At 48.1% G+C, this 25,869-nt stretch overlaps 1 protein-coding gene across 1 annotated transcript in view; it reads left to right on the forward strand.

Annotated features, from left to right (window-relative positions):
* Cds2 (CDP-diacylglycerol synthase 2) overlaps positions 1-21,412 on the forward strand; it is a 44,836-nt gene extending 23,424 nt beyond the window's left edge. Inside the window, exons 2-13 of the mRNA XM_051144679.1 lie at positions 7,340-7,476; positions 8,432-8,528; positions 9,610-9,707; positions 11,352-11,491; positions 11,764-11,822; positions 12,392-12,474; positions 14,969-15,056; positions 16,055-16,123; positions 16,629-16,781; positions 19,634-19,753; positions 20,143-20,246; positions 20,450-21,412. Coding sequence (XP_051000636.1) covers positions 7,340-7,476; positions 8,432-8,528; positions 9,610-9,707; positions 11,352-11,491; positions 11,764-11,822; positions 12,392-12,474; positions 14,969-15,056; positions 16,055-16,123; positions 16,629-16,781; positions 19,634-19,753; positions 20,143-20,246; positions 20,450-20,582 — 1,281 coding nt within the window. The 3' untranslated portion in view covers positions 20,583-21,412. The remainder of the gene's footprint in view (positions 1-7,339; positions 7,477-8,431; positions 8,529-9,609; positions 9,708-11,351; positions 11,492-11,763; positions 11,823-12,391; positions 12,475-14,968; positions 15,057-16,054; positions 16,124-16,628; positions 16,782-19,633; positions 19,754-20,142; positions 20,247-20,449) is intronic.
* The last annotated feature ends 4,457 nt before the right edge of the window (positions 21,413-25,869 follow it).

Below are 25,869 nucleotides of genomic sequence, written 5' to 3' on the forward strand. Positions count from 1 at the left end.
CATTCAGACCACCCCAGGGAGTAATGAGACTAGACGTTCTTTCTTTGCTGTGGTGTCAAGAGTGGGGAAGAGTGGAATCAAGGCTAGAGGAGGGTAGTGGGTTGTGCTTTTGCGGTTATCACAGATGGGACAATGATACTAGCTTGAACTAAGAGGTCAGAGAGGTAAAAAGGTGAAGTGGAGCTGAAGGCAGTTTGGGAGGTAGCATTTACAAATTTAGTAGCAGGCGTAAAGATTGTGGGAGAGGTCACACTTGGCACTGAGAGCTCAAGGAGAAACATAGCATTGCCAGATAGGTTACCCAGTAGGAGGCAGCGGCTGGGAGAGGAGCTGCTGGTGGATTTGCTTTTGGACACATGGAAAGTTTTGGGTGCATGTGGAGACCTCTGAGAGGTATTTGAACATAGAGGCCTGCCAGCAAGAGGAGAGAATTGATGGCTGGAATGAACTGTGGAAGTGTAGAAAGTTTGCCTAACATGTGCAAAGCCCTAGGTTTGGTCCCCAGAATTCCCTGCCATAACCCACCACCACCAAAAAAAGGAGGACAGTGTGAAGCCTGATTTGAATAATATATTACTCAGAGCATGTCCAGTGGTTGAACAAACTCCCGAGGAACCCCCAAATTAAGGGACAGGCTGAGAAAGAGAATCTGCTGAAGAGAAGGCTGGCTAAGATGCTCCAGCGAGAGAAGCAGATGAGCGACCAGAGAGTGTGCTGCTCAAAGGCCAAAGGAAGCAGATTTTGTTGTTGTTTTGATTGTTTAAAATAATAGTATCAGAAGCTGCTGAGGTGACGAGAGAGAGTTAGTTCAGAGGGTTGTTAATAGCGAGATTATTTTGATGAGAGAGATGTTTAGTAGACCGGGCTGAGGTGAGATTGGCTTGCTGTGGTTTGAGGAATGGTGCAGCCAGGGATTGCTCTTCCCTAAGGTTTCCTGTGCATTGATGAGATGGACTTTTAGAAGTTGTTTATCATTGAGCCTGCTTTGATAGCTGGGAGGAAGTGGTGAGAAGAGGAAGGAAGAGGCAAGCAGTAGGGTGACCAAATCAAGGGCCAGGCAGGCACAAGCCACCTCAGTGTAGCTTCCCAGGAGCCCTGGTGGGGTTCATGGCCAGCAGTGCTGTTGTTCTCTGCCGTGCCCCTGGCCTCTTTTAAGTAGTTTGGTCTGGCTTGGTGAAATTGTTTACAGCCAATTAGGTTTTAAAAAGCTAAGTCTATCCCCCACCTCCTCCCCTCTTGATCTCTCTGAGTGCTGTTACGGGTAAGGAGAACCTGTAATGAGTTTCATCTTGGGAGTCTGCGTGCACTTTCTGTCAATCTCAGTATTGATTCGAGACTTTCTGAGAGCAGGGTATACTACAGTGGGTGTGGCTTTGTTAGGGCTCAGAAATGGTACCCCAATGTGTGGCATTTTGGCATGCAGAGCATTTTTGTTTAACTAAGTCTGAAAACCAGCATCTTTTGGTGCTTCTCTCCCACGGTCACTCTGACCGCCTAACTCTCCTGACCCTCAGAAGGACTTTCTTTAATGTTCTACAACGGCCAGCCGTATCCTCCAGCAGAGTTGCAGTTATAACTCTCTTTTCCCAGATTCCTCGGCAGCTAGCTCTGCTGAGCCCTGTCACAGGAAGAAGGGCTTTGTTCCTTGCAAGATAGGCTTGCCGGCTTGCTCATGAGGAGTGCAGTAAGCTTCTGTTTCCTGGGCTCACGGTGGTCATTCTTCTGTGAGTGCGCTTCCCTCTGTGGGGGAAGCCAGTGCTGCCTTCTTGTTGATCTGTTGGATGGGGAGGAAGTTCACTTGGCTTCTCCAGTTCCCAACTCACAGTGGGCTCATCTTTGACCTTTTCTTTAGACACAGGAACTTGTCAAACGCGATTAGTATTGAAAACAGATAGAATTACTTCTTTGTTCTTCCTAACAGTACCCACTCCACCCCCCACACGCAGTACACTTGCAGGCATGTATCTTTCTGTCCTGTAAGAACTCAGATGGAAACCTACCTACCGGGCGTACCCGTCAAGAAGGACACAGGGGTCCTGACATTTCTTAAGCACCCGCTGTCTAGCAGTGTCTGTGCCCAGGACGTGCCTCTGCAGGTGGGGGAGTGGATGACCCTGGCAGCTGGCCAAAAGGCTTGCTAAGATGACAGACAGGCTTGGTATTCAACTGAGGTTAAGCTTAGGCTATGTCTTTGCTCCCTGAGGAGACTTGCAATTTGCATATAAAGCAGTGCAAAAAATAGTTTGTAAGTTGTGGAGTCTCTTCAGTAGGTAGAACTTACCGATTGGACTGCTGGATCCTCAGAGAGATTGCGTGGGGAGTGTAAGGAACCAGTGAGCCAAATGCTGCCACGTGGAAATGAATGAAAGCCTAGCGGGTGGCACTGCTTGTTTCCTTGGCCCAGTTTTTAGCTTTTCTTGGACAAACTGGGATAAAATAGGAAACATTTAGCAGGATACAAAAGAGAATCAGTGTCTGGTAAAGAAACAGGGTAGAGCAGGCTGAGTCCCACCTACCTGGATCCCCAGTGCACCGGGGCTCCTGTCCAGCCCTGGCCCCAGCCACACTTCTTCTAAAAGGTCAGACTTTGTCACATGGGGGAGCTTCAAAAGGTTGCTGCTTCTGTGAGCCACAGGCAGCCCTTCATGAAATGTGGAGAATTAAGTGGAAATGGGAAAAAAACAGGATGCGCACTGGCTGGTTTTGAGTGTCAACTTGACACAAGCTAGAATCACAAGAGAGGAAGGAGCCTCAAGTCAAGAAATTCCTCCATGCGATCCAGCTGTAGGGCATTTTCTCAGTGATCAGTGGGCAAGGGCCCAGCTCATGGTGGGTGGTGCCATCCCTGGGCTGGTGGTTCTGGCTTCTAGAAGCAGCCTGAGCAAGCCAGTAAGCAGCATCCGCTATGGCCTCTGCATCAGCTCTTGCCTTTCCAGGTTCCAGCCCTGCTTGAGCTCCGGTCCTGACGTTCTTCAGTAATAAGGACGTGTAAGCTGAATAAATTTTTTCCTCTCCAGCTTGCTTTTTGGTCATGCTGTTGCAACAGTAGATAGAAAACCTAACTGAGGCAGGGTGCATGAAACAACAGGGTTCCCGCCTAGAAAACAGTAGCAGGAAGGACTTAGCTTAGGCTGTTGTGGGCTGAGTGTAAAATCCAGACCATGACACAAGGCTTCCTTGCTCACCCACTGTCTCTCTGCTTTCTTCCATATTTCTTTCTGTTGGAGACAAAGACTTCTACACTGTTCTGAGGCTCCTGGGGGGTGAAGAGTATGGAAGGCTGGTCAGGCGCACTTTTTGAGCAACAGTTTCTCTAGAAATGCCAGTGTCCTTTGCTTGGCTCTGTATGTGCCTTCACACTAAGTGCTGTGGCCTCTCCCTGAAGGGTCTATGTGACCCCACAGAAAAGGCTTCCAGAGGGGAGGCTTTCCCGTAGTGCAGACCTGTTGTTTCCTGTTTACATCAGCATCACCGTCCCTCTGGGACTGGCTGAGGAACTGGGAGGATGGGTGGAGGCTGAGGGGCTTGCTCTGCCTATCCTCTGCTCTGGGCCCTGGGGACTGGAAAGGAAGGAAGGCTTTGGGGAAGGAGGAGGGGCCCTGGGAAGGAGGAGGGGCCTTGGGAAGGAGGAGGGGCCCTGGGAGGGAGGAGAGACCCTGGGAGGGAGGAGGGACCCTGGAGAGGAGGAGGGGCCCTGGGAGCAGCCTGTTCTGCATCCAGTGACCTATGACCACCAAAGACGGAGACACGAGTGGATTCAGGAGCACTGAGTAGCAGTGGAGGTAGCTGGTGTATGTTCAGTAGTCTGCATAAGGTCTTGGAAGTGGGTTTGGGAGGAAAACTGAGATGGATTACTGGGGGCATGGAGTTTATTTGAAGTTATTAGTGCATTGACAGACAGAAAACAACATTGTCCCCGAGGAGAGATGAGACCACAGCACCAGAGAAAAACAGCACGGCAGGCCTGAAGAGAAAAAACCACAATACCTTCAGCAGTGCTCGCACAGATCCCGGCAAGCGCTCTACTGCTTCCTGTCCTTAAACTCGCCCCACCCCACCCCACCCTTCCCCCCCATTCCCTGCCTGCTGCATGGGAGTCAGACAGCCTGGCTGCAAGCTTGTGCTGTGAAACCACCCCGTTCTCAGAATCATGCAGAGACCCAGGGGCTGAAAATATGGCCCAGTGGTTAAGAGCGCTTACTGCCGTTCCAGAAGAACTGTGTTCAGTTCCCAGCACCCACATGGTGGCTCATCTGCAACTCCATTTCAGGGGGACCCAGCACCCTCCTCTAGTCTTCCAGGTCATATGCATGCATATGATGCACATAATACACACTGGCAACAAAACATGCATATAAAATAAAAACAAATCAATCTGTAGAGGAGGAGGCCCTCACTTCTGACACACAGATTGGCAGATTGTGTTGTGTGCATCCCAGTGGAGAGTGAGCACATCCCTACATGCATTGTTGCTTTAAGAGGTAGCCTGCTTGTCTTAGACATCACACGTTGGCTCAGGAGGTCTTCAGTTTTGGTTGGGCTGCCTGTGTGAAGTGAGGAGGCCACCCAGGCAAATGCTACATTCAGGTAATTTTTTAGCTGCCTAGTCCACTGTTTTCCCCAGTACCCCACCATCCTTGGGAGTGATGGCCAGGCTGCCTGGCTGTTTAAGGCTCTCTTGCTTCTGACCTATGTGTTTTCCGCATGCTACTGAGAGGTGGGAGCAGGAGAAGCAGATGGGCTAGCTACCGCAGACTTCCCTTAACAATGCATGAGATAGGGGAGTCTTTTCCGTATGGAAAACCAGAGGAGACTCACGCTGAAGCTGCCGCCTCCTGCAGAAGGTTTTCCTGGAGGTCTGTCTGTCTGTCTGTCTCTGAAGCTCAGCAGTTCTGAATTTTAATTTTTTAAAATTTATATTTATTTACTTATTATGTGGTGGAGGCATGTGTAGAGGACAGAGGACAGCTTTTTTTTTTTTTTTTAAAGTCAGTTCTCTCTTTCCACCCTGTGGGTCCCAGAAGTTGAACTCTGGTCATCAGGTTTGACAGCAGCTGTCTTTTCCCACTGAGCCGGCTTCCTGGCTCTACTTCTGACTTCAACAAAACCAAACAACTTAAAATGTGTATGTGTTTATGTACAATTGTTATGCTTAAGCCAAAATCTTTAAAATAAAATGTTTTAGGAGAAGGGAAGAAAAGTTTATGTGTGCTACATGTGTGTTAGTCACTGGTGAGCAGCCAGGCAGGGCATCAGGTGTCTTAGAGCTAGAGCCCAGGTCCTCTGGAAGTGGAGCAAGCCCTCCTTCCTACACAGCAGCCTCTCCAGTTGCTCATCCGGGCTTTTCTGTCCAGAAGGTGCTGCTTTTGTTCTGGGCCAGAATTTGGGCTCCAGGTCCCCTCCTGCTGCCCAGCAGGGAAGCTGCTGTGGGCCCTCTGCTTCCCTCGCACCTATGTGAGCAGCTGCTTCTCTGAGTGAGAGCTCTTTGCCTGCGGGTTGAGGAGAGGCCAGAAGTGCAGGCTCTAGGTTCCTGCGGTGAGCTTGGTCCCTTGCCTGGGTGTAAGGGGCGCAGCGGAGGGGAGGCTAGCTTCTCTTTTCCCAGCTGCTGGGTAGGCGCCTGGTGTTACAAGTGGGTGTTGGCCTCTTGCCTAGTGGGTACTCCTAAGGAGGGCTCCAAGGTGTTTATGTCAGAGACATCCTGAGGTTGCTAGTTGGAGGCAGGTAAGACCTAGGGAGTTCCTTCCTTCAGGCTCGCTCCTTACAGGCGTATTCCATTTCTTAGTTGCTCATCCTCCTCACCCTGAAGTCCTGGTATGTAGGGCTTTGTGGGAGTTCTTTACCTCTGTCTACTGACCTGTGCCTCAGGACGCCTCTTTTTCCTCTTTGAAGAGGAAGTAGAATCAGGCTTGGAAAGATATAGGTCATGCTTGGGGTCCATAAAAAGGCCCTGGAAACTTTTTTTTTTTTTTTTTTAATTTAGTTTTTTGGTTTTTCAAAACAGGATTTCTCTGCTCTGGCTGTCCCAGAACTTGCTCTGTATACCAGATTGGCCTTGAACTCAGAGATCTGCCTGCCTCTGTTTCCCAAGTGCTAGGGATTCAAGGTTACTGTGTAACCTTGACTGACATGAAATTCCCTGTAGACTGAAGCAGGCTTCAGACTCAAAGCCCTCTTGCCTCATCCTTCTGGGTGCTGAGATCACAGGATTGCAGGTACATGCCACCGTGTAAATACACACACACACACACACACACACACACACACACACAGAGCCAGAGAGATAATTAGCATTCTCTCCTTAACTTCCCCAGCACTAGCCTTTGTTTTCGCCCTTTCCTGCCTAGGGACCCAGCAGTCTCCGTGAGTCTCCTTGACAACGGGATAGATAAGTTAAAAATAACCGTGTGCTGGGCCTTCTCTGGTGCTTGGCTCAGTTCCTGGGGCATGCAAATAGCTCCTAGACTGTGTCTGTGCTCCTAGAGGCACTTACATTTTGAAGCCCTGAGGCTCAGGGGTCAGAACTGATAGCCAGCACAGGGCATTAATCTAGTCTTAGAGGAGGTTGGTTGTCAGTAGGGTGTGAGTGTAAATGTCAAAGAATGGAAAACTGACGTTGGTGCCAGGACTTTACTTCTTCTACCTGAGAAGAGCAGTCATGGAGGTGTTAGTGTCTCAGAGCCTCTGTGACAGGGGAGTGGGGCACAGCTCCAGTGGTGTTTACTTATCTCTCTTCAGGAATCCTTGCACTGGACTGGAGGATATAGAGCAGCGGTAGGTGGTGTGCTGGCCCAGCATGCACTAGGTTTAATCCCCAGTACTGTAAAACAAAACAACACGCAAAAAGGAGCCCCCCCCCCCCCCACGATGAGAATAGGAATATCAGTGTCTTCAGAGTGCCTGGGTTAGTGGTGACAGGCCGTGGCTCCTCCCCACTGCTTAGGTTCAAGTGCTGCAGGAGAGGGGTTTTCAGACATGGATAGCTATTCCTGGGTACTTCGGCCTGACATAGGCATGGGTCTGGGATTCTAAAACAATGGCAGGCTCAGGAAATCAGTCACAGCCTCCTCCGGTTTGCGTTCTTTGGATACAAGTGAGCCATTTCTGTCTTCTCATACCACCCCCAAGTCCCCATGGTGTGGGGCTATTCACAGGTTGTGCATGGCACAGATGTCTCTACTCATGTCAGAACACTGTCAGGATTATGGTGTTCTATCTGTCCTACTGCCTCACTGTGCCAAGTGCCCTGAGTTTAATTTCTGTGGGTCTCCCGTGATAGCTATGCACTTCTTAGTAGTTGCCCAGCAGTAGTGACCTCTGCTCTTCTGTTTTTGCCCTGTAGGAATCAGAGTCAGAAGCAAAGATAGATGGAGAGACCGCATCAGACAGCGAGAGCCGAGCGGAACCAGCTCCCCCGCCAACCTCCATAGACGACACTCCCGAGGTCCTTAACAGGGCCCTTTCCAACTTGTCCTCAAGGTAACCTGGCTTAGTGGTGTACCATGTCCATTGGTAAGACTGAGGCACTTAGGGTTTCAGGCTCAGGTTGTTTTCTCTCCTCCATGTATATCCTCTGAACATTTCCTTCAGCCCAGGAAGACTCAGCTTAAGTGAGTCAGGGGTAAAACTCCTGACCCTCAAGAGCATCGGCTGTGTGCGTCTATGAGAATCACAAGTCATGAGGTTCCAGAGCACTCTGAAAGGGTTGCTGTGTGGATCCTTATCACGGTGTGAGCTGAGCCTTACCATTAGCTTACTGTGGCCTCTGTTTCCATTTCTCAGCATTCTAGATACAGATATTAATGTGCTGATTTAAAGATGCATTTGAAATAAAACCTACTCAGACTGTTGTGTTGAGAGTTAACCCCTAAAGTTCTTGCAGATTAGCCTGGTGCATGTCTGTGATAGTCGGTACTCTTTGTCTGAGACAGCTGTTAGCATTGTAATTCCAGGGCTGTACTGTGTAGAAGCTTCAGGAAGAATGCTTTTGGGGGCTGGAGAGATGGCTCAGAGGATAAGAGCACTGACTGCTCTTCCAGAGGTCCTGAGTTCAATTCCCAGCAACCACATGGTAGCTCACAACCATCTATAATGTGATCTGATGCCCTTTTCTGGCCTGCAGGTGTACATGCAGGCAGAGCACTGTATACATAATAATAAATAAATAAATCTTTAAAAAAATAAAAAAAAAGAATAGTTTTAGCCTTTTATTTCAGATAGAAATGGCTACGGAAGCCATCCATGTAGACACAGAAGCAAAGGACACTCTCTTTTCGCCTGGCTCTCCCCACACTACCCCATGCTTTGTTTAAGGTGTGTGCCAGTGGCTTCTGCAGCTGCTGAGTCCTGCCCTCACCAGAGCTGTGCCTTTGCTGAGGTGAAGGCGTTGCTTTGGAGAGGGTTACATTCAGGGCCCTCTTTCTTTCTTACCTAGATGGAAGAACTGGTGGGTGAGAGGCATCCTGACTTTGGCCATGATTGCATTTTTCTTCATTATCATTTACCTGGGACCAATGGTGTTGATGATGATTGTAAGTACCGCTGACAAGCCATTTTAGTGCTGTAGCCAGCTTTTCCTGGGGTTGTCAGCTCCAGTGCCTGCTGCTGACAGTACCTGGTATTGGGTTGGTTCTGGGAAACCTTGGAGTGCCCGGTGTCTCAGAACCTTCTGTCTCAGAGCACATACAACTGCCATTTTTCATGTGCCAGCTGTAGGGTCACCGGCATGAAGGGTGACCCTGGCTGTTGGCTCGTGTGAGACTCTGGGTTTGTTTCTTATGTTCCTGGGGCTTTACTCACAAACTTAGAACTTTCTTTAAGAAGTTGCAATCCACAGGAGTTCAGTCTTCCCACCTGTTTTACTTTGGCTTTCTGTTGCGATGATAAACACCATGACCAAAAGCAGCTTGAGGAGGGAAGGGTTTATTTGGTTCACATGTCCTGATCACATCCATCATGAGGGAAAGTCAGGGCAAGAAACTGGAGGCAAGGACTGAAGCAGAGGGCATAGAGGAATGGTATTTGCTGGCTTGCTCTCCACAGCTTGCTCAGTCTGCTTTCTTACACGTTCAGGATCACCTGCCCAGGGATGGCACCACCTAGGGTGGACTGGGCCCTCCCACGTCAATCACCAATCAAGAAAATGCTCCACGGGCTTGCCTACAGGCCAGTCTAGGAGAGGCGTTTTCTCATTTGAGGTTTGCTCTTCTCAGATGTCTCTAGCTTATGTCAGGTAGACAAAAACATTACCAACACTTAGCACCATTAAAGAACAGGTCTGAAGATGACAGCTGGGTGCTGAGGTAAGCAGTTGAGGCCTCCACTTGTATATATTCATGGTCAATGGGGGAAGAGGATTGGCTGAGACCAGGAAGGTTCTAGAATAAGGGGTTAATCAGGATAGCAGGACTGTGTATTTTATTATGAGAAATTGTGATGTAAAGGGTTGCATTACCCTGTGGGGTGGTGTGAGAGGGAGGGAGGGAAGGGGAATCAGTGCAAGACTGAAGCATTTCTTAAATGCCGTAGCTTTGTTTAAGGCCTGGGACCTGTTGGTTTCTCTTCCTGAAGAAGACCCTAAGAAGAGCTCTCTGATTCCTCTGTGTTTTTCAGGTTATGTGTGTTCAGATTAAGTGTTTCCATGAGATAATTACTATTGGCTACAATGTATACCACTCTTATGACCTGCCCTGGTTCAGGACCCTCAGCTGGTAAGTTCTCTGGTCCGTGGGGCACCTTGCCCGATTGGGTGATGGGATTTGGGGCAGGTACTTAGAGTGCTGGTGGCAAGAGTCATTGCCACAGACTTGCACAGCGTCTTTGGGCCTGTGCCTTTCATAGGCTGGATTGTGTGGCTTGCCTTTGAGGAGTTTTGAGAATCTGGGAACTTCTCTAGAAGAAACAGACGTGTCTGTGGCTGGGTTTACCTCAGCAGTAGAAATCTTGGTCTCCTGCAGCCAGGCATGGTATTTTGCATCCCTACCTGAGGTCAGTGTAGTCTTTATGCTGCAACCCAACCCGTCACTGGAGTCACCTGGGAGCTGGCAGGTTCTGGTGGTGGTGCTGCTGTCTCTGGAATTGACTTCCTCATCACTACAACAGATTTTTGAGGCTACTTCCTGTAAGGCACTCAAGGCGCCATCGTGGTTAGGGTCTGAACTCTTTCAGAGAGAAGTTCTTTTCTTCTAAGAAGGCTTGGCTACCTAACAGCAGAAGCTAAATAAAGAACCATAGGACATACGGTTTCCGAGCCCCGTCCTGACCCAAAGCTCTGCTGTTGGCCCTGCTGTTGTCATGAGGCGTTATTCTCACAAAGCTGGGAAGACTGTGCTAATTGCTTTGTGACTTAGTGGGCTGGATAGTAATGATTTGTGCATAAACTTGGTTATGGCCAAGGAAGGGGGCATGCTTAGGCTTGGGCACACTCCGCCATGTTTATCCATCTTTCAACAGCACAAGCGGACGCTCAGCTCCACCTGCCCTCGTGATTTCCCTCTGGGCTCATGCTCTCTCTGTGGCTGTCCTGTAGCTCAACAGCTGTGTTTTGAATTTTGTTAACATACTCAGGAGGCCTGACCCTTCGCTATGACCACTTTACAAAGGAAAAAACAAAAAACAAACAAACCCAGTGTGGGAGTTTTGTACTTCATAATGAAAAGATGGAAAGAGAAGCTCTGAGGCTTCTTCTCGTTGAGGGCTTGCTCGGGGTGATGCAGCGTGAGCCCGTACCGGAAGCCCAGTGGAGGATACACACGGGTGTGGGCTGTGACTCCCCACCACATTCCTCCAGTTGAAGAGAGCGTGTAAATAAATGCACAGTTGATGCTAGTTGAAGGATCTGGGTCACAGCCAGGCTTCCGAAGGTCTGTGTCCTGAGATGGAGCCTGATTGCCTAATGAGGTCATCAGTTACTATTTGCTGTAGAAAGAAATGGCATGCAGTTGCTAGGATGTCGGGTCATGCAGCTTTTAAAAACTTTTAATTTTTATAAAATAGTGTTAGAGCAACAAATGAAATGAGTGAGTAGGTAAAGGGGTGTTCAGTTCAAGGACGCGCGGAACAGCAGGACAGACAGTGACAAAGCAAGCGGATCACTCTGAGTGGAGACTCCTGTGGGAATAGTAGGAGTGAGCCTAGGGAGGTGAGGCACACTTGGAGGGTCCTGAGAATGGGTGTGGGAACACCCCAAAATCAGAGAAACTGACCTTCAGGTTTGCACTAGAGCGAGAGGGAATAAAAGGTGCCGTAGGTTCTAGGTCAGCTCTCAAGGTGGAGTGCGCTGTTCTCTCCTCGGGGCTGTCCACAGTTTCGTGGAGGAGAGCTGTGTGCATTCTCTGTCTTCTCGTCATGTGCAGGTACTTCCTCCTGTGTGTGAACTACTTCTTCTATGGTGAGACGGTGACGGACTACTTCTTCACTCTGGTCCAGAGGGAGGAGCCTCTGAGGATTCTCAGTAAATACCACCGGTTCATTTCCTTTACCCTCTATCTGACAGGTGTGTGTCCCGTGTTCCTCCTCTGGGCACCGTGTTCCTCAGTTTCATTTGTAGGAGTTGCTTAAAATTTTGTAATGTTAGCTCTGACTACGCTGGGAAGCAAGCTGACAGCTCTGTCTTACATTGACTCTAGATTAATTTTCCCCTCTGGGCTTTGAAATGAATGTACTGTTTACTTGTTACAAGTAAATTAGTTAATGGACTACTTCAGTCAGCTAAAGCGAGAGGAAAGCAGTGTGACTCACTTTGTCTTCCCCTCTGTCTCCAACTAGGATTCTGCATGTTTGTACTGAGTCTAGTTAAGAAGCATTATCGACTGCAGTTCTACATGGTAAGGAGTATGTGTGTGCGCGTGTGTGCCTGCGTGCCTGCGTGCTGTGTATGTGAGTCCTGCAGTCCTTCATCTAACTCCCCGAGGGGCCTTTCCTCTGGGCCTCTAGAGGTGGGCTCCAGGAAGGAGCGGGGCCATTGCTGCAGAGGCTGCATCTAATTCATTGTTTGGTGCTGGTCATTCCTTGCCTGAGGAAATCGGTGAGTGAGCATAAAAGGACTCACTCAACTGGAGAGTACAGGTCTTGCTGCAATGTTCCTGTTGTTGTATGCTTGTATGTTACTGTGTAGCTGAGACTGGTGTCACATTTACAGTTCTCCTGCCTCTGGGTGCTGGGATCTCAGGCATGTGACACCCATGTCTGACTTAGTCCATGCTTTTGGTGGAACTGTCACTGGGAAAGACTGTTATATCTATAAGTTTGTCCCACACTTTCACTGCCAATAAGTCAGCCATTAAAGCACATGTCTGCCCTATTTCTCAGTAGTTTCCCACTTATTCCTTATTATTCTTATGGAGCTATTTTGGCAATAAACTTGGTGGGTAGAGTTCATTTCCTTCTCTTGCAGTTTGGCTGGACCCATGTGACCTTGCTTATTGTCGTAACCCAGTCACATCTTGTTATCCATAATTTGTTTGAAGGAATGATATGGTAAGTCTCGACACTGGGAAGAATTTTTGTTTTTTCTCCCCCAGGGGTGGGCGGTTGTTTCTCATACACAAGTAGGCTAAGGACTCTGCCTCTGATTCCAGGCTTTCCATGTATCAGAACTTGAAAACCTGTGGGCAGGTTTTCAATGCATAGCTGATTCACTAGGTCTGGGGTGGCACCTGATTTGAATTTCCAATGCATTTCCAGGTGGTGTAGATGCCATGGTAAGAGCCAAACTGAGAAACTGTATTTTAGGCTGACAGGCACATTGAAGTTAAGAGCCAAAGGTGGAAAAATGGCAGCAGACTTGATAACATAGGTGAGATAATCATGACTTTTTAGCAGCGTGTAAACAAGGAAAGTAATGAAAATGCACACTTCAGTAAATCAGTAATTACAGGGCAGCTTTGACATCTGTTAATCCCACACTTGGCAAAAGAAACAGACCAGATGGGTCAAGAGCTGGTAGTCAGCTGACTCTACTGAACATCATACAGATGGAGAAGTAGATGGGAAAGTGATTTTCTTTATGATTAAAATAAATAAAGTGCCTAAGAATTCAACTGGTCAGTGGGTCAGAGGAACAGTGTGCTATTTCTGAGCAATTTGATTTAAGTGTGTGGGTTCACTGGAAATTTTCCTGTTGTCAGTCACAGGCTGAGTGGAGAAGCTGGATGCCCTCAGTGGGATGGTCAAGACACACCTGGTGTAATGAGAGAGATGCTAAGTGTTGTCTCAGAATTAGAATGTGTTCATCTCTAAAGAGCTCCTGTAAATGTTAGCCTTGTATATATTTAAAATAAGTGTAATCTTCCAGGAAGGCACCAAGCAATCCTTTCCCTATCTGTGTTTTTTATTTTATTTTATTTTTATTTTTATTTTTATTTTTATTTTTTATTTAAGAGTGCTAAGTTCAGCCTTAAGCCAAGCATGCCACTAGGATCATTAGTGACTAACACTAAGGTTTCTAATGAAGGCGTCATCATAGCTGTAGAGAGCAGAGACTGCTAGAGCCTTGATGAAGGGAATGCTCTGGGAGTTGGAGGTGAATAAAGTGAGGGGGTTCAGACCCCCTCAGAGTAAGACAGGAAATGCACCTGTTATTGTTGGACCAGGAAATAGGATTTACACATAACGTCTTAAATTGTAGCAGAGGAGCTTAGAACAGTGTCAGAGACTGTGGAGAGGGCAGACTGAGCCAGCTCTGTTGGGAAGGACAGGGCAGCCACCGAGGGACAAGGAGGAAATGTATCTGTGAGCACTGGACATGGTTATTTTTGTATTACTGTGAAGAGGTATGGCCAAGGAAACTTATAAAAGATTTATTGACGCTCATGGTTCCAGAGGCTGGATCATCGTGTCGGGGAACATGCAGTAGGCAGGCAGGTATGGCACCTGGAGCAGTCGCTGACATCTTGAGATCTTAGATCTTGAGATACAACCAGGGAGAGAGACAGAGGGAGAGGGAGAGGAGAGAGAAATGGCTTGGGCTTTTGAAACCTCAAACCCTGCTTGTAGTGAGTGACATACCTCTTCCATTAAGGCCACACCTAATCCTTCTCAAATCCTTAGTCAACTAATGACTACGTTTTCACGTAATGGGCCTGTGAGGGCCGTTCTCATTCAGACACCTGAGGGAATACTAGTGCTAGTAATGAACAGTGAGAAATTTAGCTGACATCAATGCTGTATATTATTTTTAAAAAATAAAGGCTATTACTAGACAAAAAGAAAAAAAAAAAAAAAGCTGAGCGTGGTGGCACACACCACCTTTAATCCCAGCACTCTGGAGGCAGAGGCAGGCGGGTCCTTGTGAGTTCGAGGCCACTGTGAGTTCAGGACAGCCAAGGCTATACAGAGAAACTGTCTTGAAAAACAAACAAACAAAAAAAGATCAAAATGATTTTAAATGGCTATTTTGGGGAGTGGCAGTGGGGATCAGGAAAAGAAGCAATATTTCTCCTACCTTTAGCAGTTTATTATCTTGCTCATGTGCTAGCTTGTAATGAAAAAGGAACGAGTGACATTTATAGACTTCATTTGTCCAGGCTTCAGTGACTGTCTGAACACCAGTCCTGCGCCAGGCACTGGGTGTAGCGTTTCTTTGGTATGTGCTCCCCGCTGTGACTTTTGGAGATGGTCTCAGTGTGTAGCCGGAGCCAGCCTGAGCTTACAGCAACCCTTCCCACCCTCCCTTGCTGGACTTAGAGGCTTCTGCAACCATAACTGACTTACTTAAAACATTTACAGATACCAATTAAACACAGCAGTGTACTTAATTATGCTTTCCTGTGCGTATACAATACATTTTTATCAGTCACCCGTTTGTTGCCTTCTCTTCCTTCACTTGTCCCTTTTCTCTCCCCATGTTCCTTTTCTTTCTTCCCAACTTAAGCCTTAATGAGTTATAAATGCAGCGTGAGTTACTTTGGTACTGGCCGACTGCTTTGGAGATCATCTTGGTAGAGTTATTCCTCTTTTGGGTCTTTCCTAGGTTTATTGTCCCCATCTCATGCGTCATCTGCAATGATATCATGGCCTATATGTTTGGCTTCTTCTTTGGTCGGACCCCACTCATTAAGGTAAGTGAATCACCCTGACATGGGATGTCACAGCAGGTGGCATGTCAGTGGCTAGAGAGGAAGTCCAGCTGTGTGTGCACCCACTGCGCACCTAAGACCCGCTGTGGTCTGCTCTTCATGTCATTCTGGGGATATGTTGGAGAAGGAACAAAGCCCAAAGGCACACAGGCAAACACTTATTTAAAAAAAAAAATCTACCAAAGAAAATACTTTTATGCCAACATTGTTTTATGGCTTTATTCTTTATTTGACTATTGTTATTAAAATTAATTATAATTTTTATAATATAATAAATGTGTTAGTCACTAATGGGATAGAAGGAAAACTAAGCTGAAGAACATAGGATAAGAAACAAGAAAGAACATTTTTGGGAGAAGTTTGAAAGTGACACAATTAATGAAGTTTGATTTTATGTAGAAATACTTGTTTATAGTATTTCTTGCAGGTTCTCACTGCATTGGCCTAGAACTCACTGTGTAATCCAGTCTAGCCTCAAACAGAGATCCTCCTGAGCTTCTGCCTCCCTAAAACTGGGTGTGCCATTAGCCAGGCGTGGTGGCACATGCCTGTAATCCCAGCACTCAGGGAGGCGGAGACAGCCTGTTCTACAAAGTGAGTCCAGGACAGCCAAGCTACACAGAGAAACCCTGTCTGGAAAAACCAAAAAAATAGAAAAAGTGTGTGTACCATCATGCCTGGCTAGAAATACCTTTCTCTCTGTCTCTCTCTCTCTCTCTCACTTTTTTATGTGCATTGGTGTATGTATAGCATGTATTGCCAATGTGCACGTTGGTGTGAGAGTGTCAGATCTTGGAGTTACAGACAGTTGTGAGCTGCTGTGTGGGTGCTGGGAACTGAACCCAGGTCCTCTGGAAGAGAGGTCAGTGCTCTTAAGCACTGAGCCATCTCTCTAGCTCTAGAAATACTTTCCATAAGTAATCAACCACCAAACCTGAGTTACAGAGTATCCTTTGCTGAAAGTGTGTTTTCTGTTGCAGCTCTCGCCAAAGAAGACCTGGGAAGGCTTCATTGGGGGCTTCTTTGCTACTGTGGTGTTTGGCCTTCTGGTAGGTGGTAGCCCAGGGGCCATCTGGATGGGGAGGGGATGGGGCCTCACACTACCTTCAAAGGCAAGTGCAAGAGTAGAGAATGTCTCCCCAGATCAGAGACTCTTTTCTGCCCGCTGCTGACTCTTGCTCAGAAGAACACATCCTGTCCCCGCCTGTCCCCGCCTTTTCTGGCATTGGCTGGCTGTCATTGTACCCCACCATGGCTTCCATGTACACGAGTCAATGGGGCAAGGTTCCCCAAGTGGGAAGAACTGTCCTACAGCTCTTTGTTCAGATCTTTCCTGGATTTTTCAAGGTCTCTGTGTTTGGACATATATATGTGAGTCCTCAGTGAGACACACAAACCTTTTCACTTAACAATTCAGGTCAAATACGAATGTGGTGAAACACAAACTCTGTGAGCCCATGGCTTCCATTGGACAAGGTGGGAGGTACTCTGCGAATCGTGGCCCAGTCAGGTCACAACTGATGTCCTGCCTGCCCCTCTGCTCCTCATCCTTAGCTCTCCTACGTGATGTCAGGGTACAGATGCTTCGTCTGTCCTGTGGAATACAACAGTGACACCAACAGCTTCACTGTGGACTGTGAGCCATCTGACTTATTCCGCCTGCAGGAGTACAACATTCCTGGCGTGGTCCAGTCGATCGTAGGCTGGGTACGTACCACTTCCATGGTGTCTGCCCAGAGGGGTTCCCTCCAGAGATGGTAGCTTCCCGGCTCTGAGCGCTGAGCCCTACGCCAGATGAGGATAGAGGAGACCTTCCCCCACCTTCGTGTCACTTAGAGGATCGGTTCTCATATTGCGTGGCTCCTAGAGGGTCCTGAGGTTTCTTCAAAGAGGCCTGTGAAGTCCTGGCTGCTCTCTGACTAACATGCGCCTTTCCACTGCGCTGACATTTTCTTGATGGTACAGAATTAGTGGTGGGTAAACCGTGTGGCAGTGCATGTGCGTTCAACTGCAGCACTGGCTGGACCAGCAGGGCAGGACTTGCTTCATGCTATTTCTTCCTAGCGAGTGCAGACAAGCTGGTTGCTCTTGCAAATGGCCTTGATAGGATTCTAAAATTAGTAACTTCATTAAAATATTCCTGATTCTCGACACCGTTTAACATTCTCTGTACAGAAATGGGAAATACACAGAAAATATTTCTGCCAAATACTGAGGCACAGTATATACCAAGGAGAAAACGTGAACCGTTGTTTAAGCTTTGGCTCAGCTGGCTGCTTAGTTCTTGGGATAGGTTTTTATTTGAAAAGGCTTGGGTATGGAACAGATGTTTTTCTTGAGAAGAATGAAGTAACTCTGTCACTTCAAAGAAAGTGACTGATAGCAGTTGTTACCAATGATAAAAATCTGCATTTCAGGTGAAAATGAGAAGTTTGAAAGCATGCACCAATCACTGTGAGCATGGTGGCTTTCTGACATCATATAACAGATGTACCCACATGGGAAGAGTTGCAGAACAGTGAGCCAGCATTTCTTTTTCTTTTTTTTTTCAAGACAAGGTGTACCATTGGCTGTCCTGGGCTCACTTTGTAGACCATGCTGGCCTCAAACTCACAGAGATCCACCTGCCTCTGCCTCCCGAGTTCTGGGATTATAGGCGAGTGCCACTGTGCCGGTCTCTGTTTTCTTTTTCTTTCTTTCTTTTTTTTGGGGGTGGGTGGGTAGGGGTTGTGTTTTGAAATAGGGTGGACTCATTTTGTAGACCAGGCTGGCCTACCTCTGCTTACCTGAGTACTTGGACTAAAGGTGTATGACACCATGCCTGGCATGAGCCATTATGATTATGATTATTATTATTATTATTTCTTCTTCTTCCTCTTCTTTTTCTTCTTCTTCTTCTCCTCCTCCTTCTCCTTCTCATTCTGGTTTTTCAAGACAGTGTTTCTCTGTGTAGCTTTGGCTGTCTTGTACTCACTTTGTAGACCAGGCTAGTCTCGAACTCACAGTGATCCACCTTCCTCTGCCTCCCTGAGTGCTGGGATTAAAGGCATGTGCCACAACGCCCAGCTTGAGCCAGTATTTCTTAAATGATCAGTGTGTTTGTTCCACAGCCATGTCTGGATGAAGGACCCATCCACAGCGCATTGCAGACCAAAACATTCATTAGGAGGATTTCAGGCTCCACATTACACCTAACTTTGGGCGGGGGAGACACAGGTTACAACAGATCTCCCTATGAACTGGGAATCCTTCTGCCTCCTTCTGAGTGCTGGGATTGTAGGTGTGTGCTACCACCTGGCCTTGCAGCTGTCTTTCTTGTGTTTGTGTTTGTGTTTGGGTGCGTGAATGTATGCGTATTTGCAGGTGTATGTAAACATTACATATGGATGTGTGGAGTCCCAAGGTTGATGGTAGAAATCTTTCTCAGCTGCTCTTCTACCTTGTTCTTCTGAGGCAGAGTTTCTTGAGTCAATCCTGAGTTTGCCATCATGGTAAATCTTGCCAGCCGGCTGCTCTGAGATGCCCTGCAGTCTGGAATTACAGGTGGCTGCCTGCACACCAGCATTTACGTGGGTTCTGGGGAGCTGAGCTCAGTCCCCTTGCTGGTAGGGCAAATACTTTGCTTGCTGAGTATCTCCCCAGCCTGCACCTAACCTTTTGGAACTGTGCCTGCCAAGTTGCAGTGTAAAGAAAAAGAATCCCCACAGTTCTCCAGGAAGACCACTGAAATACTCATCCTTTCGAAACTACATTCTCTGTAAGGCTAAGGCTGGATTTTCTTGATAAAGTACCTGCAAAACAGCATAAGAAGTTGATTGCAGAATTTTTCTCTTTGTTTGAGACAGGTTCATGTGTCAGTTAGGCTGGCCTTGCACTCTCTGTGTAACTGAGGCTGCCCTTGAGTTCCTGATCCTTCCAAGTGCTGGGATATCTCCAACCAGAATATTTTTTTACCCCCTCTGAGATAGGGTTTCTCTGTGTAGCCTTGGCTGTCCTGGACTCATTTGTAGATCAGGCTGCCCTTGAACTCACAGAGGTCTGCCTGCTTCTGCCTTTCTGGGTGCTGGGATTGCAGGCATGTGCTACCATGCCCACCCAGGCCAGACTATCTTAGTTTCTACCATTGGGCCAAATGTTGGAGACTTAAAAACATGGACCAATTTTCTTTTCTTTTCTTTTCCTTTCCTTTCTTTTCTTTTCTTTCCCTTCCCTCTCCCTCCCTCTCCTCTTCTCTCTCTCTCTCTCTCTGACTCATTCCTTTTATGAGTGTTTTGCTTGTATATATGTGTGTGTGTACAGTGCCAGTAGAGGCCAGAAGAGGGAGTCAGATATCCTTGAACTGGTGTTACGGATATTTGTAAGTCACCATGTGTGCTGGAAACTGAGCCTAGGTTCTGTGCAGGAACAGCAAGTCCTCCTAACCACCAGACCATCTTTCCAGCCCTTCAGTCTTCTGCCTGGTTTAAAAAAAAATAGAGGACTAGTTTTATTAAGTTCTTCCATTAACTAAAAAGTCGGACCTGCACACTTCCTGACTTTGATTTCACTTTTTTCCTCAGAAAACGGTGAGGATGTACCCTTTCCAGATCCACAGCATTGCTCTCTCCACCTTTGCCTCGCTCATTGGGCCATTTGGAGGCTTCTTCGCAAGTGGATTCAAACGAGCCTTTAAAATCAAGGTCGGGAAACTCTGCACCCTGCCCTCAGCCTTTGCTCCCCGCTGCCCGTCCAGCGGCCTCTTTCCTGCCCTGGTGCCTCAACACTCACCCTTCCCCACACCAGCTTACGCACCCTGGCACTTAGTGCGTGCTTTTCCTGACCCATGTGCTGAATGTGGGGGGCAGTAAACGAGAGGAAAAGTCAATTTTCATTTTGTTAGTGTTTCTTTCAAAAAGACATTTTGTAATTTGCAGCTGTGCCCTGTGGTCACCTGAGCATTTGATGCCCTGCCTCTTTCCATCACCTTCTTTCTCTGCAAAGCAAGGCTTCACTCATGGGGTGGGTCCGTTAGTCAGGACTTTGGTTGTTGGAGAGCTCAGGCTCATCCTTTTTCCTCGGCCTCTGACAGGACTTTGCCAATACCATTCCTGGCCATGGAGGCATCATGGACCGCTTTGACTGTCAGTACCTGATGGCCACCTTTGTCAACGTGTACATCGCCAGCTTTATCAGGTGCGTGTCCGCTCCACCGGAACCAGATACATTTGTACTAAGTTCAGGAAAGACCATCCCAAGCATGAGTGTGGCTTTCAGTTGTTAGCTGTTTGTGGATGCTCTGAGGTCTCTCTTCCTCCACTGATGGTGAATTCAGGGATCAGAGTGCCACATGGGTAAGAGGCCCCTGCTCAGCCATGCTTCTTCCTGGTCTGTCATAGGGGCCCAAACCCGAGCAAGCTGATTCAGCAGTTTCTGACGTTGCGGCCGGATCAGCAGCTCCACATCTTCAACACCCTCAAGTCTCACCTGATGGACAAGGGGGTTCTGACCTCTGCCTTGGAAGATGAGTAGAGGCCACCCAGGGCCAGGAGAGCCGGAGCAGGACTGAGTGAGGGGCAGGTTGTCAAGGCACGCCCCACTGCTGTGACATAGATGATGACAAGCTTCAACTCACTGTCTTCCCCCCTTTTTTAATTTGTGTTTTGTTTTTTAATCTGTATATACGGTCTGTTTATAACGTAGGCTGTGAGTAAGCTATAGCTTTGAGTTGCAGAGAAGTCACAGGGGCGATCCATTTGGGTTTCTTAAATGTAAGTATTGAACACCAGGGAGGACAGTGTTGCCTGGCTCAGGGTGTCTGCTTGGCAGTTCTAACCCCCACCCACCCAGTTGTTTCTGGGCTGTCTGAAGATCACACAACCATCCGTGTGTGACTCGCTGAGGGACTGTCCTACCTGGCCAGGGCTTCAGAGCCTCCACGCTTTTGCTCTACTTGACACCTTTTGTTGGGGCTTCTGCAGGCTTCTCTGCCTGGGAGCAGTGCAGGGCTGCCCTCTGAGGAGCCGAGGGGTGGGGCTTACTGATCAAGATGAGCGTCCTGTCCAAGCTGGCATCCTGCAAAGGGCTCATGAGCTTTGCTTGTAGTCTGCTTTCACAGTACAGAGTGAAAGAAGATTTCAGATGTTTTCTCTCTCAGAAAGCATGAGGAATTTATGAAGTCTGAGAAAAGAGATCCATACTGTACTATTTCAAGTGCTTGCAGTAGAATGTGCTGTCGCAGCCCATTCCCTGCCACTCAGGTGCCAGTGGCTTCTGGAGGGTGGTTCTGCAGGGCTGAGGCTGTCATGTCTGGGCTGTGGGCTTGCTGCTACTGCTGCCGCCTTCTGGGGAGTCCGGAGACATGGGGGCTTTTGTTCACACACCCTTTGCCTGGAAACCCACTTGTGCTGCTGCTGTGTTGTGTATATAGGACTCTTGAGGTGGGTGTGTCTCTGTTTAAGAATCACTTGTTTCCTACATGATTTCAGTCCTACCCCGACTTCCTTCCTATGTCCTGCTCAGAACCGTGGCACACCTGATCTGTCAAGAGGCTTAGCTCTTCTCAAGACTTAGTGTACACATTTTATGAAATGTGACCAGTATAGATATACTTTGTACTTTACTGGGGGACCTTTTGCTGTTGTTTGTGTAAACTGTGATTATTCTTTTCCTTCCTAATCATAAGTTGAAATATATGCAGAAAGGAGCAGCTGGCAGGGAAAGAACTTGTCCCCAAGCGTTAATACCAAGGCCCTGCCGGAGAGGGCGCAGTGACACCTGCCCAGGAGGGTGCAATGACTTGTCTAAACACCTTGGTCCATGTGCATTTGTTTTCAGATTAGCCTTTCTGTCTCCTCCAGAGTTCAGACAGCCCTCAGAGTGTCTGTCCTGCGCCACCATGTGCTCACATGGGGCAGGATGGGACAGTTTCTTGCCTCTCGGTTTTGACTTTGTGTCAGCCTTGAGGCTTTTTGTTCAGCTCCCAGGGCTGCACTGAACAGAGCATGCTGTCTGTCGCCTTGGTTTGGGGTCATGTGGTGTGGCCCTGGGGGGGGGGGTGCTCTGCTCTCAGGGTTCTTTTCTGGCTTACCCTAGACGTTCACCAGTTCTGTAACTCTGCAGAGAACTTCTTGTCACTATTGGCCCCTGTTGCTATTGAATCATGTCATGAGCACCTAAAAAAGGGAATACCCTGAGGTGTATTTTACAATTGCTCCTTAAGGCGAGTCAGGGTCTTCTTAGGATTGTCAACAATGGTTAGCAGTGAGACTGTACCTTTCTGATTGAAAAATGATGATGGATCACCAAGCCAGTGAGAGAAGAGTATGCCACTCCCCGCAGCCTGAGACTCAGGTGGCTGCAGCTGAGGCCTGAGGAAGGGCTGATGGTGTCCTAAAAACAAGAAGCCCAGGGCTCACTGGAGTTGCGAGCCAGAGGGCTTTCTTCTTTTCTGAGTTCCCCAGTGTTCTGAAAGAGGAGAATTTCCCAGTAGGTAGCCAGGAGAGCAGTACCACCGTGTGTCTCTACAGCATGTTGTTTGTCCGTTAAACAGGCAGGATCTCAGAGACGACTCTAACATGCACCATGCAGATCTCAATGGCCCAAATAACTTGCTTTACACTCATTTTGTTTTGTCAGAAATAAAATTTTTGTGCCTTTCCTTGTCATGAATTAAGTGTTTGTCAGTTTATGCATGGCTTTATATTTCCCACTTTGTGTGCTTGTAAATACTGTGCAGTTTTAATTTAGAGAGTTTTATTTTCCAGTTTGTGTGCCATCTGTTCATAGCCTGAGATACCTGGGGTGTCTCAGGTTAGAGCCCTGGAGTAGAACCAGAAAGTGGCCCAGCTCACAGCATGCCTGAAGGACAGGGTGAGCTAGTCCCTGAGGCCCCAGCACTTGAGATACTGTAGTGCTCCTTCCCATAGCACAGGCCCTGGAGTCCTGACCCAGGCCAGGCCTGGCCAGTGCTTAAACACCTGTTAGCTTATAACTGCTGAAGTAAGGATTTGGGGAACAATGTGGTCCCAGAAGCCAGGCTGACATGGAACAAGCCGGAAGTCTCCCTGGTGAGGTCTGCTCATGATTGTTCTCAGAGCATGAGCCTTCCCTTCCCCTTGTGTTTGCATTTCTCACCTTCCTAAACACCTCAGTGTCAAAAAAAGTTCATGTTTGTGTTTTGCTTCTCAAAGTGAAGTCCTGTAAAGAAGTTGGGAGAGTACATGCACGCACATGGCGCGCGCACGCGTGTGCGCGCGCGCGCACACACACACACACACACACACACACACACACACACACACACACACACCAGAGTCTATCTCACATTTTTAGCCTTTTAGATTCTGCCTTATAACCACACTTAATTTGTGTTTATCCCTAATGTGCTATAGTGCGTGTGAGCCAGTCTTCAGAGGGGTGGCATTTAACATGTCCTCTTCCTTAAGTTCTTAAGATATTTCACCCCTGCTGGCTTTCGTCATGGAACCTGGCCTATGTTATTCAAGAGAATTTGAGCAGTGTATTTCAAGAGAACCAACAAAGACCTTAGGTTGGGCTAATTGCTAGCTTCCCTGAGTGCACCGAGGCCCTGACAAGCTGAGATCAATCCCCGCTCTTGATGGAGCTGGGAGGTGGAGTGACTTAAGGACTTCGGATGGAGTGTGTCACACACAACTCTATGTGGCATCCACCTCGTTCCTTACGGAGTCAGGCTGAGGTAGATTTCCAGGGGAGCCTTTTCCTCACTCCCTGTGTGGGATGTCACAGCTAAAACTTCTTGTGTTGGTAACATCTGAAGCCATGCTGTCTTGTCTTTTAGAGTACTTCCTGTCTGTGCCCGCCATTCCTGTGTACCGTGCTTATGTGGGGAGGAGAGGAGGGCAATTTCACATGCATCCAGGGTTCTTGTTCTTTCCAGATCAGGATGAGGAGGAAGGCCTAAGAGGATCACCAGGTGACTGCTGTAGACACAACACAAGGTAGTCAACTCTAGGTGGACTCTGTCTGGACCCAGAAGGGACTGTCAGCTGCTAGCCAGGAAGCTGATACTTGGGCAGAGCTTCAGGAAAGAGATTATTAGCTTCCACTTCCTGACTTGGTTTCCCTTGTTGAGGAGCGTGCTGGGTGGGGTTTCGACTGAGTGGTAGAGGAGGGCTCTTATTTAAGGGCTTTGCCAGGCTCATCTGCGGTGTCCTGGGTAGTCCCCACTCACATTCCAACAGGGTGAGCCTATGCTCAGGAGCATCCATAGCTGCTGACCCAGGTGTGGTCCACCTTCCTCCCCATCTACCCTCCCTGTCTTCAATGACTGGCAGTGACATTACCTGGCTTCTGTGCTCTCCTGTGGGTGGCGGCTGGTACCGCTGGGCTGCTGCTTCAGGGAGCAGGCCGTTCTCTGTTTGTTTCTAGAAGTCAGAAGACCCTGGTGTTGGGACAGCTTAGATGGTGTGCTCTGGATGTGGGGTTAGGGCTTTAGGACATAAGGATGAGTTTGAGACTAGAAGGGCAAAGTAAGCAAAAGCTAGAGTTTCATGGCCAGTGATCCTCAAATCCCTGTCCCCATCATTCCCCCTTCTCAGGTCTGTCTGCCCGGCTCTTTATCTTATTCTTCAGCCGATGAAATAGCAACATTGTGTTATTAATACCTACAATCACATAGTGCTTAATACGTGCCAGACACAGTGCTGAGGGTTTGCATACGTTACCCCCTTTAATCCAGAAGATGCTCTGCGCTAGAGGTCGAGAACAGTATGGAGACAGAAGAGGCCTAGGTAGCGCTACCTCTGGCCAGGTTATAGTCTGCAGGCAGCCCTCACTTGGAGCCCAGCTGGCTGCGAGGAGTAATGAGCCTAATGCATGTAAGCGTTTAGCAAGGTGCCTGGCACATAGTAAGCACTCAATAAATGGTGGTAGTTTTTATTTTTATTTTTAAACTGAGCTCAGCAAGTAGCTCGGCCCCCACTGATGGGCTGCCGGGAATTCAGTCACCACACTCTCACTGCCTGCACGTAGTGAGGGGTTTGTGTCCTGTAAAGTGATCACACTGTCCTTCCAGGAGAAGCACTTGGCCAGTCCAGTGGTGAGAGCCTATGCAGTAGCTTGCTGTTTCCCAGAGCACCAAGGCCAGCCTGACTGAGGAGTGATTGGGGGAGCTGGTGGGCACCTTTGCTCTTCTTTTTCCTGTGGTTGAGGCAGCTCACAGTTTGCTCTGACCTGGTAGAGCCTCCACTCTGGACGCAAGGACCTGCCCTGTGCTGATGGGCCTTGGTGCTTTGCCCAGCCAAGGCCTGTACTCTTTGTATAGCTCCGGAACCCTGGGTTCCCTCTACAAATGGATATTTTCAGGAATAGAGCAGAGTAGAAAAAACAAGCCTGGAGCTGAGTGCACCAGCCAGAAGCCTAAAAGCCCTGTCTGCTAACACCATAGCTGTTCCACCTCGTCCGTCCATCCATCCATCCATCCGTCTGTCTGTCTTTATGCCTGCCTTCCTTTCTCTCTCTCCTTTTTTTTTTTTTTTAAGATAGGGTTTCTCTTTGTAGCCCTGGCTGTTCTGGAACTTGCTGTGTAGACCAGGCAGGCTGGCCTTGACCTCAAAGATCCGCCTGTCTCTGCCTCCTCAGTGCTGGGATTAAAGGGATACAGCACCACTGCCTGACTTTTCTTTCTTAAAAGAACAGGGTAGAGCAGGTAGCCACTGAGGACATGTGATGTGTTTCTCTCTGTTCTAGATTAGCAAAGAATAACATCACACAGATTACTAATCATGAATGGAGGAATGCTTAATTCAGTTTTCTGAATGGACATGGGGAGTTTGGT

The sequence above is a fragment of the Acomys russatus genome, chromosome 4, assembly GCF_903995435.1.
Source record: "Acomys russatus chromosome 4, mAcoRus1.1, whole genome shotgun sequence".
Lineage (NCBI taxonomy): Eukaryota > Metazoa > Chordata > Mammalia > Rodentia > Muridae > Acomys > Acomys russatus.